This window comes from Bombina bombina, chromosome 4 (assembly GCF_027579735.1).
Source record: "Bombina bombina isolate aBomBom1 chromosome 4, aBomBom1.pri, whole genome shotgun sequence".
NCBI classification, from domain to species: Eukaryota; Metazoa; Chordata; class Amphibia; order Anura; family Bombinatoridae; genus Bombina; species Bombina bombina.
In genome coordinates this window covers 832,135,498-832,148,984 of record NC_069502.1, presented here as the reverse complement: position 1 = coordinate 832,148,984, position 13,487 = coordinate 832,135,498, and the positions used below count along the sequence as shown (strand labels likewise).

The 13,487-nt window shown below is 38.5% G+C and overlaps 1 protein-coding gene across 5 annotated transcripts in view; it reads left to right on the top strand.

The window, feature by feature from the left end:
- Positions 1–10,640, top strand: part of LOC128657175 (gastrula zinc finger protein XlCGF17.1-like) — a 65,192-nt gene extending 54,552 nt beyond the window's left edge. For all 5 annotated transcript variants that reach the window (XM_053711419.1, XM_053711421.1, XM_053711420.1 and 2 more), the window contains one exon: positions 9,476–10,640. In XM_053711419.1, coding sequence (XP_053567394.1) covers positions 9,476–10,266 — 791 coding nt within the window. In that variant the 3' untranslated portion in view covers positions 10,267–10,640. The remainder of the gene's footprint in view (positions 1–9,475) is intronic.
- Positions 10,641–13,487: the final 2,847 nt, after the last annotated feature.

The following is a 13,487-nucleotide window of genomic DNA, read 5'->3' as shown; positions in this document are numbered from 1 at the left end:
TGTGGAGCTTTTTCTATGAGGTGCAAGCAGAGTGCTTCAAATCTGCGCCAGTGTTCGTTATTGAAAATGTCTTGGAAATCAGTTTCCTCCTTGTCGGCCATTTTAGACACTATACGTCGTGGCGTTTCTGTTTATGTTTGGTGATGATGGGTAGCTGTAGGTTCTTTCTTGTCCTTGATATCTCTCTGGGTTTAAAGATAGTGGCCTGTAGATCCCTGTAAATATATTTGTGTGTCCAGCTGCAGCTGAGAACCTCGGAGTTCCGAGGGGGGTAGCGTCGCCTGGAAGGTGCCGCCGCACCAGGCCTCTGTTGTCTGATTCCTTGCTACGGCTTCACAAATACAGCTTGCACAAGTTGATTAGAGCTCCACAATATAGTGGGTTAATAGTTGGATCTGATTTGAAGATTTTGCTGTGAAATTACTCTTGAAATCGGCGGATTTTAAAGAGATTCCGCTGGAGCTCAGGAAAGTGTGACCGGTTCCGATCACTGTTCAGACACGCCCCGACAGTAACGTTTTTATGTGTAAATTTTTATTAAATTTTATTTTTTTCTGAACCTACTCCCTCTACGGCGATTGCTGTTTAGGAGTCTGTTGACAATGGTCAAGTTGTCCCACGCTTCCTTTCACACTCCACTCAGAGTTATGATGCCTTATATGTTTTTCCCACGAGGTAGAAAACATTACTAGAGGAATTATTTCAGTAGTTACTATTCCGAATGGTTCCTCTCTGTTACTGAAGGAGGGAGAGAGAACTCAGACTCAGATAGAATTGTTACTTTAGGAGGTTTTAACTATCCCGGACGACCCCGACATAGTACGTCCAGTAAAGACTTTTCAGGTGTAATCTATATTAGTGCGTCCAGTAAATTATAAGGATGGACACATTCCCTATATTTAAAAAACTGTTTCCCATCAACGACTCTGCTAAGGAGGCTGGACAGACATTCCCTACGGGGGGAAGGAGTAGTTTCAGCTTAGCTAAGAGAACTACTAAACCCTTAGAGGATAGTTGGGTTTTTTAAAGATCCTATGGAAAAAAATAGAAAAGGGATGTCCACCAGGGCTTACAATGGCAACCAGCTGTGTACTTTGATACCCTCACTAGTGCAACGGCATATTGATTTGATGCGTTGTCTGATGCTACTAAGTCAGAAACTCCCCTGGATAAAATCCAGGATAGGATAAAAGCTTTCATATTGGCTAATCCCTTTATTTCAAATTCTTCCTTTCAAGTTATCAAACTGGGAGCATAGGTTTCTCTGTTCCAGCTCTCAGAGCCTCATGGTTAGAGCCTTGTTCTACGGATATATGCTCTAAGTCTAAACTTTTAGTGATTTCTTACCAGGGGAAGACCCTGTTGGGACCTGGCTTGACGGAAATAATATCTTTTGAAAATTTAAAGAATTACAAAAAAATAAAAATAAAATAAAGAATCAATCTCTAAATAGCCTGCTGTTGAATCAAAGACAGCATGAAGGAGATGCCCCCGATCCGGGATCGGATCTTGTATGGGGCAGACTTCTTTGCTCAGGCTTGGGTTCGATCAAAAGTTTTCCTCCCAGAGGCAGGTTTCTGCTTTCAAGATTATCTGCAGATCAATCAAGAGGAGAGGCGTTCTTACACTGCATAGGAGACCTCTCAGACCTGGGAGTGATGGTTCCAGTTCCAATACAGATACAGTGTCTGGGTTTATTTATCCCAATCGGGTTGTGGTTCCCAAAAAGGAGGGAACCTTCAGACCACTTTTTAGATTTCAAGAGTCTAAACAATTTTCTTAGGGTACTGCCCTTCAAGATGGAATCCATTTGTTCCATTCTTTCCTTGATCCAAGAGGGTCAATTTATGACAACAGTCGATTTATAGGACGCGTAACTTCATGTGCCATTCACAAGTTCTAAGGTTTGCCTTTCTGGACAAACGCTTCCACAAAGGCTCTGGGATCGCTGTTTGGCGGTGCTTCGGTTACGGGCATTGCAATGGTGCCCTATCTGGACGACATCCTAGTCCAGGCGCCATCCTTACAGCAAGAAAGATTTCACTCGGACATGGTGTTATCTTTCCCGCAATCTCATGGGGGGGAAGGTAAATTTGGAAAAGTATTCCTTAGTCCCAGGCACAAGGGTAACTTTCTTGGGAATCATAATAGATTCCAGATCAATGAAAATTTTTCTGACAGAAGTCAGGAAATCGAAGATTATCGATACTTGTCTAGTCTTTCAGTCCACTCTTCGGCCTTCAGTGACTAAGTGCATGGAGGTAATCGGGCTGATGGTGGCGGCAATGGACATCATCCCGTTTGCTCGGTTTCATCTCAGAGCTCTGCAGCTAAGCATGCTCAGGCAATAGAACAGGGATTATGCAGTCTTGTCTCCTCGAATAATTCTGGAACAGGGGACAAGGACCTCTCTTTAATGGTGGTTGTCTCTGAATCATCTCTCCCAGGGGACCTGCTTTCGCAGACCGTCTTGGGTGATTGTGACAACAGACACCAGCCTTCTGGGGTGGGGAGCAGTCTGGGGCTCCCTGAAGGCTCAGGGAGTTTGCACTCAGTCAGAGTCTGTTCTTCCTATAAACATTCTGGAGCTGAGAGCAATATACAATGCTTTTCTGGCCTGGCCACAGTTAGCCACTTTCAAGTTTATCAGGTTCCAGTTGGACAACTTATCTTCAGTGGCTTACATCACTCATCAGTGAGGAACGAGGAGTTCCTTAGCGATGACAGAGGTAGCCAAAATATTCCAGTGGGCAGAAGTCCACTCTTGACACCTATCGGCGATACCCTTCCCAGGGGTGGATAGTTAGGAAACGGATTTCCTGAGCAGGCAAACATAGTTCTCAAGTGGGGTCAACCAGAATTGGATCTCATGGCATCCTCAAAATGCCAAGCTCCTGAGATATGGGTCAAGGTCCAGGGACCCCCAGGTGGAACTGATAGAGGCTCTGGCGGTCCCTTGGATCTTCAGTCTATTTCCTCCGTTTATGCTTCTTCCTCGGGTAATTGCTTGAATCAAACAGGAGAGGGCTTCGGTGATTCTCATAGCTCCGGCTTGGCCTCGCAGGATTTGGTCTGCGGATCTGGTGGAGATGGCATCTCTACTGCCTTGGAGACTTCCGTTGAGGAAGGACCCTCTGATTCAGGGACCCTTACTTCATCCAAATCTAGTTTCTCTGAAGCTGCCTGCTTGGAGATTGTACGCTTAATTTTAATCCTTGTAAGCCTGTGACTAGAAGGATTTACCATAAAATTTGGCGTAAATACCTTTTATTGGTGTGAATCCAAGGGCTACTCATGGAGTAGGGTTAGGATTCCTAGAATTTTGTATTTTCTCCAAGAGGACTCGGTGAAGGGCTTGTCTATTTTGTTATGCAAACGTCTGGTGGATGTTCCAGATGTTCAATCATTTTGTTAGGCCTTGGTTAGGATCAGGCCTGTGTTCAAACCAGTTACTCCTCCATGGAGTCTTAAGTTAGTTCTCAAAGTTCTTCAGGTTCCGTTTGAGCCTATGCATTCCTTAGATATTAAGTTACTATCTTGGAAAGTTTTATTTCTTGTAGCTATTTTTTCTGTTCGGAGAGTGTCAGAACTCTCAGCGTTACAGTATGAGTCACCTTACCTTATTTTCCATTCTGATAAGGTAGTTTTACGTACTAAATTATGATTTCTTCCTAAGGTTGTTTCTGATCGGAACATTAATCAGGAGATTGTTGTTCCTTCCTTGTGTCTTAAAAGACTTCTGCACAATTTAGACATGGTCCGTGCTTTAAAGGTTTTATTTACAGGTGACTAAAGATTTTTGCCAGTCTTCTTCTTTGTTTGTGGTTTTCTCTGGAAAACGTAAGGGACAGAGAGCTTTGGATACTTCTCTTTCGTTTTGGCTAAAGAGCATAATACATTTTGCTTATATGAGTCTGCTGGACAGCAGCCTCCCGAGAGAGTTGTGGCTTATTCCACAAGGGCTGTTGCTTCCTCATGGGTATTCAAAACTGTAGTCTCTGTAGAACAGATTTGCAAGGCTGCAACCTTGCCTTCTCTTCACACAAGAAAAGAAAATGTATGCTTACCTGATAAATGTATTTTTTGACACGATGAGTCCACGGCCCGCCCTGTTCTTTTAGACAGGTTGTGGGTTATTGTAAACTTCAGACACCTCTGCAACTTGGTTTTTCTTTTCTCTTCCTAACTTCGGTCGAATGACTGAAGTGGGAGGGAAGGGAGGAGCTATTTAGCAGCTCTGCTGTGGTGCTCTTTGCCTCCTCCTGCTGACCAGGAGGTGCATATCCCATTAGTAATTAAGAAGATCTGTGGACTCATTGTGTCAAAAAAGAAATACATTTATCAGGTAAGCATAAATTTTCTTTTTGCAAGCAAGTTATTATACCCTCTGCACAGCTTTGCAAATCCTGTATGGATTTTGGATTATTTCTATCATTCTAATCAGACCAGAGCTGCTCTTGCTTCTAAGGGTATCTGTTATCCTTCTGTTTGCTCTATACAAGGGAAAACTTCAGATTTTGCTCCAGGATTTAAATATTTTGTATTCTCTACTGTATCTGAAATGTTGGCAGCTATTCCTCCTTTAAGTAAGTGTAAGAGGTCAGTTACTGAAGATCCCGTCACTAGCTTATTTGATTTAAATAGATCTAAGTCTGTTAAGCTAAATATTTCTGAACACAGTGCTTCTGAATCCTCTGTGGTATTTTCAGTTTATCAGGAGTCCGTTTCTGATTAAGAAACAGTCATCCTCTTTTCTTTTTAAGCTTGACCATCGTTATTCTCTTTTAAAATTTAAGGGTTCAGGATACTAAGGTTTCTGAAGATAAGTCTGTTGGATTTGATTTTTAAACCTGCTGCTAAGTCTCCAGAGGTTTTTCGAGTTCCAAATGATATCTCTGAATTTATTTCTAAGGAGTGGTCTAAGCCAGGTACCCCTTTTTAATCCCACCTTAAAATTTAAGAAGATAGGGAAGGCCTTTGTATCAAGGCAAACCACCCCTTGGCTGCCGAGAAGCATTTTAAACCTATTGAAGCCTTTTGGCATTGTGGCGGACTTCCTGCCTCCACGCTGTACATAGTTCTATACGTGCTCATGCTTTATGCCTTAATACTGGAGACACTTAAAATGCAAGGAATGGCTTTAGAGACTGGTGATTTACTGCACTCTCTAATTTCTGCGCTTTTAACTCAGTTTTTACCTGCATTTGATAAACTGGAAGCAACTATGCAGCAGTTGATGGCACAGTCCCAAGTTTTAGATCGTCCCGACACAAAAGCAATAAGGAGTATAGACATAATTGTCTCCTGAGTGATAACTCCTATCGATATCCCCTCTAGCAGTGCTACAAGCTATCTTGGAGAAATGGAATTGGTACAATTTACAGGCAATTTGAAAAATTTTAAGGGGTGCTTATGACAGACTGGGGAGATATGCCTACAGTACCTATTGAAATGTAGGATAATTTCTGTATCCAGCACGGGACTTTTGTTCTGTTCATTGAGTCCTGTTTGTCTGCTCAACCTCGCCTGTATCTGGAAGATATCTTAAAGATCACTATCACCTGTGATCATTCCTTTTTATGCTGGATTTGTTCCACCAGTGATACAACATTCCAGCAGGCAGACTTTGAGGATTGTTTTGATCTTCAGCGTGACTTGTATCACCATAGAGTAGTCGGCTAGTCAGTTAGACTCTATGATTTATGTTTGAGCTGGTCACCTTTTACAACCTCATTTTAGTTTACAAACATTCACCTCTCTATGTTATATCTGTCGGCACAGGGTTAAGTGTTATAGATCTTCTCCTTAGCCCCTGAAAGGAGTGAATGTGTCTAAATGTGCTTTTCTTATCGGTCACTTTCCATATGTTCACTGAAACACTTCTTTTACTATAAAGAGCACATGTTTTGACTTTAGCAAAAATTGATCCTCTGATAATTTAGCACATATACTTTCTGAGCTAGTATTACTACAAGGATCAACCAACTAAGCAGCTCAACAAACCTTTTATTTCACACTAAAATCTTTGATATATAAAATTGATTGTAATGTTTAATGAATAAGTGCCCGGTTTTTAAAATTCTCTTAAAAATAGGGGCACTTTCATTCATTAAACTTTATATTGAAGCAACTTTTTTAAAATACTGAAAGTAGACCGGCAATCCTCAGCCCGCAGCTCCTGCTGCAGTTAGCACAGCAATGTCAAATCCGTCTTCCTTCAATCATTGTGTTCACCCTTTGGCATCCAGCTCATGACACTCAGTAAAAGGTTAATTGTTGTATTCCCTTGATAAACGTACTTTGGATAGGTGTTTAAGTTTCTATTGAGCTGCCTTATAGCTTTTCTGTAATATGTTCTTCTATGCTGATGGGCTTGTTGATACAGGTCAAGTTTTTCACTTATGTTTGGTTTGCATGTTATATTATAAAAAATTAAGGAGCGTGGGTTGCGCTTAAGATAGGACTTGAATAGGCTTTGTTTTGTTCTCCATAGTCATATACTGAAATGCAAGAAACCTCTATACATTTAGAAGCATTTTGAGTAGTGTTGGTCTTATCTTGAATTTATGCTAGAATTCTTTGTAATTTTTGAATCCACCTTTATGTATTACTATTAGAACACTTGTTTTACATTTAATAACATCTTGGTTTGCATTTAGTAGCAGTATTAATATATTTTTTTTATTTTATTTTCCATTTTGTGGATTGTAATACCTTTGCATTTGTTAACTCAATGTGTTTTCATATAATTATATGTACCCGTGCTTCTTTAATAAAAAGAATAGATTTTTTTTTTTAAGAAAAAGTTTGCCTGCCTGCTTATAATATGGAGCTTTGGGAAATGATCCCTAAATTTGAAGGGGCTATTTCTGCTTTGGCTAGATGGACCACTATTCCTCATGAGTATAGTACCTCCTTTTAAAGACCCTATAAATAGAAAATTAGAATCTTTCCATAGAAAGGCTTTTCAGCAAGCAGGTTCTCTTTTTAGACCTGCAATTAGTATTGCTTGTGTTTGGTGCAGCTTCTATTCTTTGGTGTGAATGTTTGTCTAAGCAGTTTTTGTTCTTTTCATCAATCTATGAACCAAAAGTCCTCCTCTTCCTCTCAAAAACAGGATTCTTCCAGATAAATCCTAATAATTGGAGCAAGTTTAAGCAAGTTTGATTTTTTGCCTAAAGTGGTTTCTTCAGACAATAATTATGAGAATATTGTTTCTTCTTTTTGTCCTAAGACTTCTAAAGAGAGGCTTTTGCATAACTTGCATGTTTTCAGAGCTTTGAAGGTTTATTTACAGACTACTAAGGATTTTAGGCAATCCTCTAGTTCATTTTTTCAGTTCCAGGAAGGGTCAGAAGGCTACAGCTGTTTTGTTAGCCTCTTGGTTGAAGCTTTTGATTCATAAGGCTTACTTGGATGTAGGACAGTCTCCCCCTAAACATATTACTGCCTATTCTACTAGGTCATTTGCTACCTCCTGGGCTTTTAAGGACGAGGCATCTGTTGATCAAATTTGCAAGGCAGCTACTTAGTCTTCCTTACATTGTTTTTACAAATGTTAATATTTTGATGTTTCCATTTCCTCTGAATCAGATTTTGGTAGGAAAGTCCTTCATGCAAAAACAAAAACCTAACTAAGACGAAAAACAGGAGGAAAGAAGGGGAAAAAAAGGGAAAAACAGCCTTCTCTCCAAACCCCCTAGCCCACCTCTCTAAAGTTCGACACCCACATAGGAGGAAAATCATTCAATAATACCAAATCCTCAAAACATTTAGAACTGAGAAAAGGAGTTAAGAATATTTGTTTGCACAGAAAGGGGATAGGACTTAATTACTGACAGCCAGCTGTATATATATTTAGAGATTTTTTTTATGTAGCTAGTCCTTTATAAAAAAGATTTGAATATTATGTGTAGTTGGATTTCTTTACGAAATGCAACCATAGAGGGCGCTGCATAAGAATGCCAATTCTTAATAATCAGGGACCTAGCAGTCAATATAAAAATCTTAGAGTATTGGAATTGCGGTGCCATATCACTAGCTGTCCTTAGAAATATTATCTGTTCAGGAGAAAATTTGAAGGATAATTTAAACACCTGACTAAACCAATACTGAATTTTCTGCCAGAACTGAAATATTTTGGGACAGAACCAAAAGACATGTAATAAGTTATCATTGGGATATCGACATTGATTACAGACAAAAAGCTGCTTAGGAAAAAAGCGTGACATCTTAAGCGGATACAGATAATAATTATTAATATGTTTAAAATTTGATTCTTTCCAACTTGTAGGAATAACACATTTATCTAAGGAAGCAAAACTTTGCTTAATGGTGTCTGCCTAAATCCCCGGGAATATACTGGTCCAAATATTACAAGCTTTGTTTAGCTAACAAAAGATCATATAATAAGGAGATTGAGGTGTTGCCTGTCATAACTATTAATACAGCTATTAATCTCTGCCCAATTACTAAGAGACACTGATGAGCAAATCTGCTTAGATAAAAAGTGGCGCAGCTGAAAATAGGTAAATAAATTATTCCTGGATAAACCAAATTGATGGAAAAGAAGGATTTCCATATTCTCTGAAAGAGCTTGAGCCACATATTTAAGCCCCTTCTCTTCCCATGATCTGAAGATTTTATAATGATTCCCTGGAATAAATTCAGGGTTTCCAACTATAGGTAGAAATTTTGAAACATATGGTTCAACTTCCAGGATATTACAAAACTTTGCCAGGCTAAAATGACATTTTTAATTGTAATCAATAGTTTAATTTTAGGGGTGAGTGTCTGCAAGACGCAATGTAGAATAGCCTTTAATGCAAAGGGTTGTATGAGAAAGCTTTCTAAATCAATAGTTGCAAAATTATAAGAATCTGTTATCCAGTCCTGAGCAATTTTAACTAGGGTGGCGAGATTATAAAGTCTAAGATTGGGTAGTGCCAAACCAGCTGCACTATGTTTTTGCATTAATCTATTTAAGGAGATGCATGATTTTTTCCCACCCCAGATAAACCTGGATAGACACATTTGGAATTGTCCTATGTTTGTATTAGTAAGGTAAAGAGGAAACAATCTTTACAATTTCAATATAAAAGGCATTATGAGTGCAAATAACTAAAGCACTAGATTATTATTATAAACATTATACATTTACTTTTTATTTGAAATGCTAGTCTGATGTGAAGAAAATCTTTTTTTACAAATACGGGTTATAAATGCAGAAGTCTACAAAAATAAAACTTAATTATTATTATCAGTTATTTTAGAGTGCCAACTGACTCTGTAGCACTAAACTGATTGCTTTGTGCACACAATAGTTATAGAGAGTAGTTTTGGAACTCAAATAATTAAATTACGAAAGTTGTCTGTGAAAACTATTTTAAAAGCTCTTATTACATTTCAAAGTTATAAGTTAAAAAATTATGTCATTAATAAATAACATTACTCCCATTTTATTTCTTATTAACAGGTGAATTTACAAACTGCAATAATCCAAGTCATGGTCAGAGTGCTAATATTTTAAGTCTTCAAAATCAAAGAAGTCACTTGGGAAATATATGTTCTGACTGTGGGAAATGTTTTACCAGGAAATCAGTACTTATTAGGCATCAGAAAATTCATATAGGAGAGAAATCATTTTCATGTTCTGACTGTGGAAAATGTTTTAATGAGAAATTAAATCTTATTAAGCATCGGAAAATTCATACTGGAGAGAAAGCATTTTCATGTTCTGAATGTTTGAAATGTTTTACTCTGAAATCAAATCTTAGTAAGCATAAGAAAATACATACAGGAGAGAAAGCATTTTCCTGCTCTGACTGTGGGAAATGTTTTACTCAGCAATCAAGTCTTATTATTCATCAAAACATTCATACAAGAGAGAAAGCATTTTCATGTTCTGACTGTGGGAAATGTTTTACTCAGAAATCCTCTCTTATAATGCATCAGAAAATTCATACAGGAGAGAAAGCATTTTCATGTTCTGAATGTGGGAAATGTTTTACCAGGAAATCACATCTTTTTGAACATTCGAAAATTCATACAGGAGAGAAAGCATTTTCATGTTCTGACTGTGGGAAATGTTTTACCAGGAAATCACATCTTTTTGACCATCAGAAAATTCATACAGGAGAGAAAGCATTTTCATGTTCTGACTGTGGGAAATATTTTACGCTGAAATCAAATCTTAATAGGCATCTGAAAATTCATATTGGAGAGAAAGCATTTCATGTTCTGAATGTGGGAAATGTTTTACCCTGAAAGGACATCTTGTTACTCATCAGAAAAATCATATTAAAGAAAATTGGTAAAGTCACAGCTTAAAGGAGCAGTTCACCCAAAAATTGTATCACATTTAAATTGTTCCCAATGGTCCAGTTTACCTGCTGGAGTGTATTAAATTGTTTACAAGTAGCTCCTTTACCCCTATTTTGGCCTTTGAAATAGCTGATTTAGCTTGTGGTTTCCCAACCTATACTGAAAGTTTTTTTTTTTGTAAAATATTTTTATTGCGGTATAAATGCATTACAACAAATAAATGACATAAAAGTAAAAGAGTTACAATAACCGCTATATCTTCATATAGGGTTCAGTTTGTTGCATATCAAAAATATTAAACACAAATTGAAAATAAACCTCAAATTTTCTATTTTTTGTTGTTGCTAAGAAACTAGGGCATTTTCAAATATTATTTTCATATCTGATACACTCTTAGAGATATAGTCATAGCCATTAGGTCTCAGAAAAATTTAGCGATACAAAATACATACCTCACATTAAAACAAAAAGAAAGCTAGCATAAAGGAAATAGGAAATGTCACAATAATACTTTCAAAATAAAAGGTTGCGGTACATATAAGATAAACCGTTTAAGTAGCTCTTCCAATTAGGAAGATACATTATGGGGGGGAGTAAATTATGACAGCGAGTAAACACGTCTTTTGGCTCATTAGATACTTAAAAGTATTACTATGCTAACACACTGTAAAGCATGTCAAATATCCATACTATCATGAAGGAGGAACTCAACAAAACAAAACATTGGATGCAGGCAAGCCCTAAACCAACACTCATCAATGGATTTAACCTTATAAACCTAATTAACATCTCAAGTAACCAAAGGTAAGTAACTTCACCTTTGTCTTCTTATATAGTGAGAGCATTAAACATCATATCCATATAATAAACCCGTGCGTAACTTCACCACTTCTCCCATGTAATTATGTGACTATCTGTGTCAGATCCCTCAAGGTTTAGGTATCCGTCTGTCTCTGTTTTTAGGCACTACATAAAAATTGAGCGACATAAAAACGCACCTGACCAGCTGTCTTGGCCACTGACAGCCTGCCCAGAGCGACATCCTGCACCTTAGTGCCCAATAGGATATGGAGGGTGGATCTGTAATGAGCAAGGCTTTAGTGGAAAGTATATTGGGCATATGTATCGATAGCTGTAATATGTGATCAGGGGGGATACATATGGTCATCGCACATTATAAAAGCAGTAATATAAATATACATGGACATTAAGCCATACCATAGTAGTGATATAGATTGTCTTGAAATTATATATATTAACACTTACAGCAGCATTACTCAAGACTTCATATAGCCCATCTAGGCCAATCCCGTCATCCAGTCCCCTAAATGCATTCAAGAAACATGTCTATGATCTCTATATAAGGCTATAACAGTAATATAGTGTTTCCTAAGGTTAAGTTTAACAAAACATAGAACAGACACAAAATAAGATAACGTGATATTAAAAGGGAATATGGAGAGCAAAAAGGTTAGGCATTACATTAACTTGCAGTTCAATTGCGTAAGTATGTCCATATTGTAGCCATGTCTCCATCTATGACCAAGCATGGGGACTACAGTTTAACCAACACCTGCTCTCTGGGTGCCCAATACACATAGGTTGTAGCGGTTATCTCCGTGGACAGTACTAGCACAGGCTGTATGTGAGACAAACAAACCTCTTAGAACTGTAAAGTAAGAGGTCCCATTAATCAGGCAGAGCTGAATAGGTGATTCCAAATCTCCCATGCCTTCGTATGGGTACAATGCCTGTCTCTGAGATAGTCTGTAGGAGCCACCCGTACGCAGTGAGTGACAGAGCCAGATGTTGTAAATTGCAGAGTCAATTTGCGCACCTTTCCTGGCCCCCTCTTTTTGAGATCTAGACATTACCTCGTCTTCCACAATTGTAGAGCGTTTAGCACAATGGGTAATAAATCCTGCGTCCTCCGCCACAACAGGTCCTGTATCTCTGCATACTCTAACTCCAAGCTCCACTGCATCAGTGGTATTCCTTTCAGGTATGGCTTGCTTCTTCTCAAACGGGTAACTGGGCAATCTCTTAGTGAATATAGATTCTAGGATTGCAGTAATCGTTTGCTTCAGTTCAAGGAAATGTGTATCGAGAAGTCCCAGAATTTTCACTTCCCACGCGGTAGTCGCCATCTTGGTTGCTTGCATCCAGTAGCAAAATAACAATTATTCTGAGTTCCTGATGTTTTACAGGTGTTTATGGTCAATATTGCGATAATACAGCTCAAGTTAATCTGTCTGGTTTGACCGAGAAACCGGGAGAGAAGGGTGGGGATCCGCGGACCAGCTTTAAATGTCACCCGGCACTGCTTCTGGTCTGCTTCATTCAGGAGACGTAGCTGCAATATTCTTCGTGAAGGCTTGTGAATCCATTCTCAATAGGAGACTCTGGAGAGAGAATCTCAAAGACCAAGTTATTATATAATAACTTATAGGTTAAACTTTGATTAAATCTATTATTTGCTATCTAGCCTCAGGAGCTCTTCAAAAATACGTCTGCTTGATCCGGCAGCTAGCTCCGCCCCCTATACTGAAAGTTTTGATACTGGAGTCTCAGCTATTGAATAGCCTAAGTAAACACAGTCAGCAGAAGATGTTACACTCACAGTGGGGTGCAGGATAGTTAAGTAATAAAAAGATAATTTCTTTCATGTAATTGGCAAGAGTCCATGAGCTAGTGACGTATGGGATATACAATCCTACCAGGAGGAGCAAAGTTTCCCAAATCTCAAAATGCCTATAAATACACCCCTCACCACACCCACAATTCAGTTTTACAAACTTTGCCTCCTATGGAGGTGGTGAAGTAAATTTGTGCTAAGATTTCTACGTTGATATGCGCTTCTCAGCATTTTTGAAGCCCGGTTCCTCTCAGAGTACAGTGAATGTCAGAGGGATGTGAAGAGAATATCACCTATTGAATGCAATGGTTTTCCTCATGGGAGAGCTATTTTATAGGTTCTCTGTTATCGGTCGTAGAGATTCATCTCCTACCTCCCTTTTCAGATCGACGATATACTCTCATATTCCATTACCTCTACTGATAGCCAAACCAGTAATGAAATGGTTATCTGCTATATTTGGATGGGTGTCTTTTGGTAAGTATGTTTTTATTACTTAAGACACCTCAGCTATGGTTTGGCACTTTAT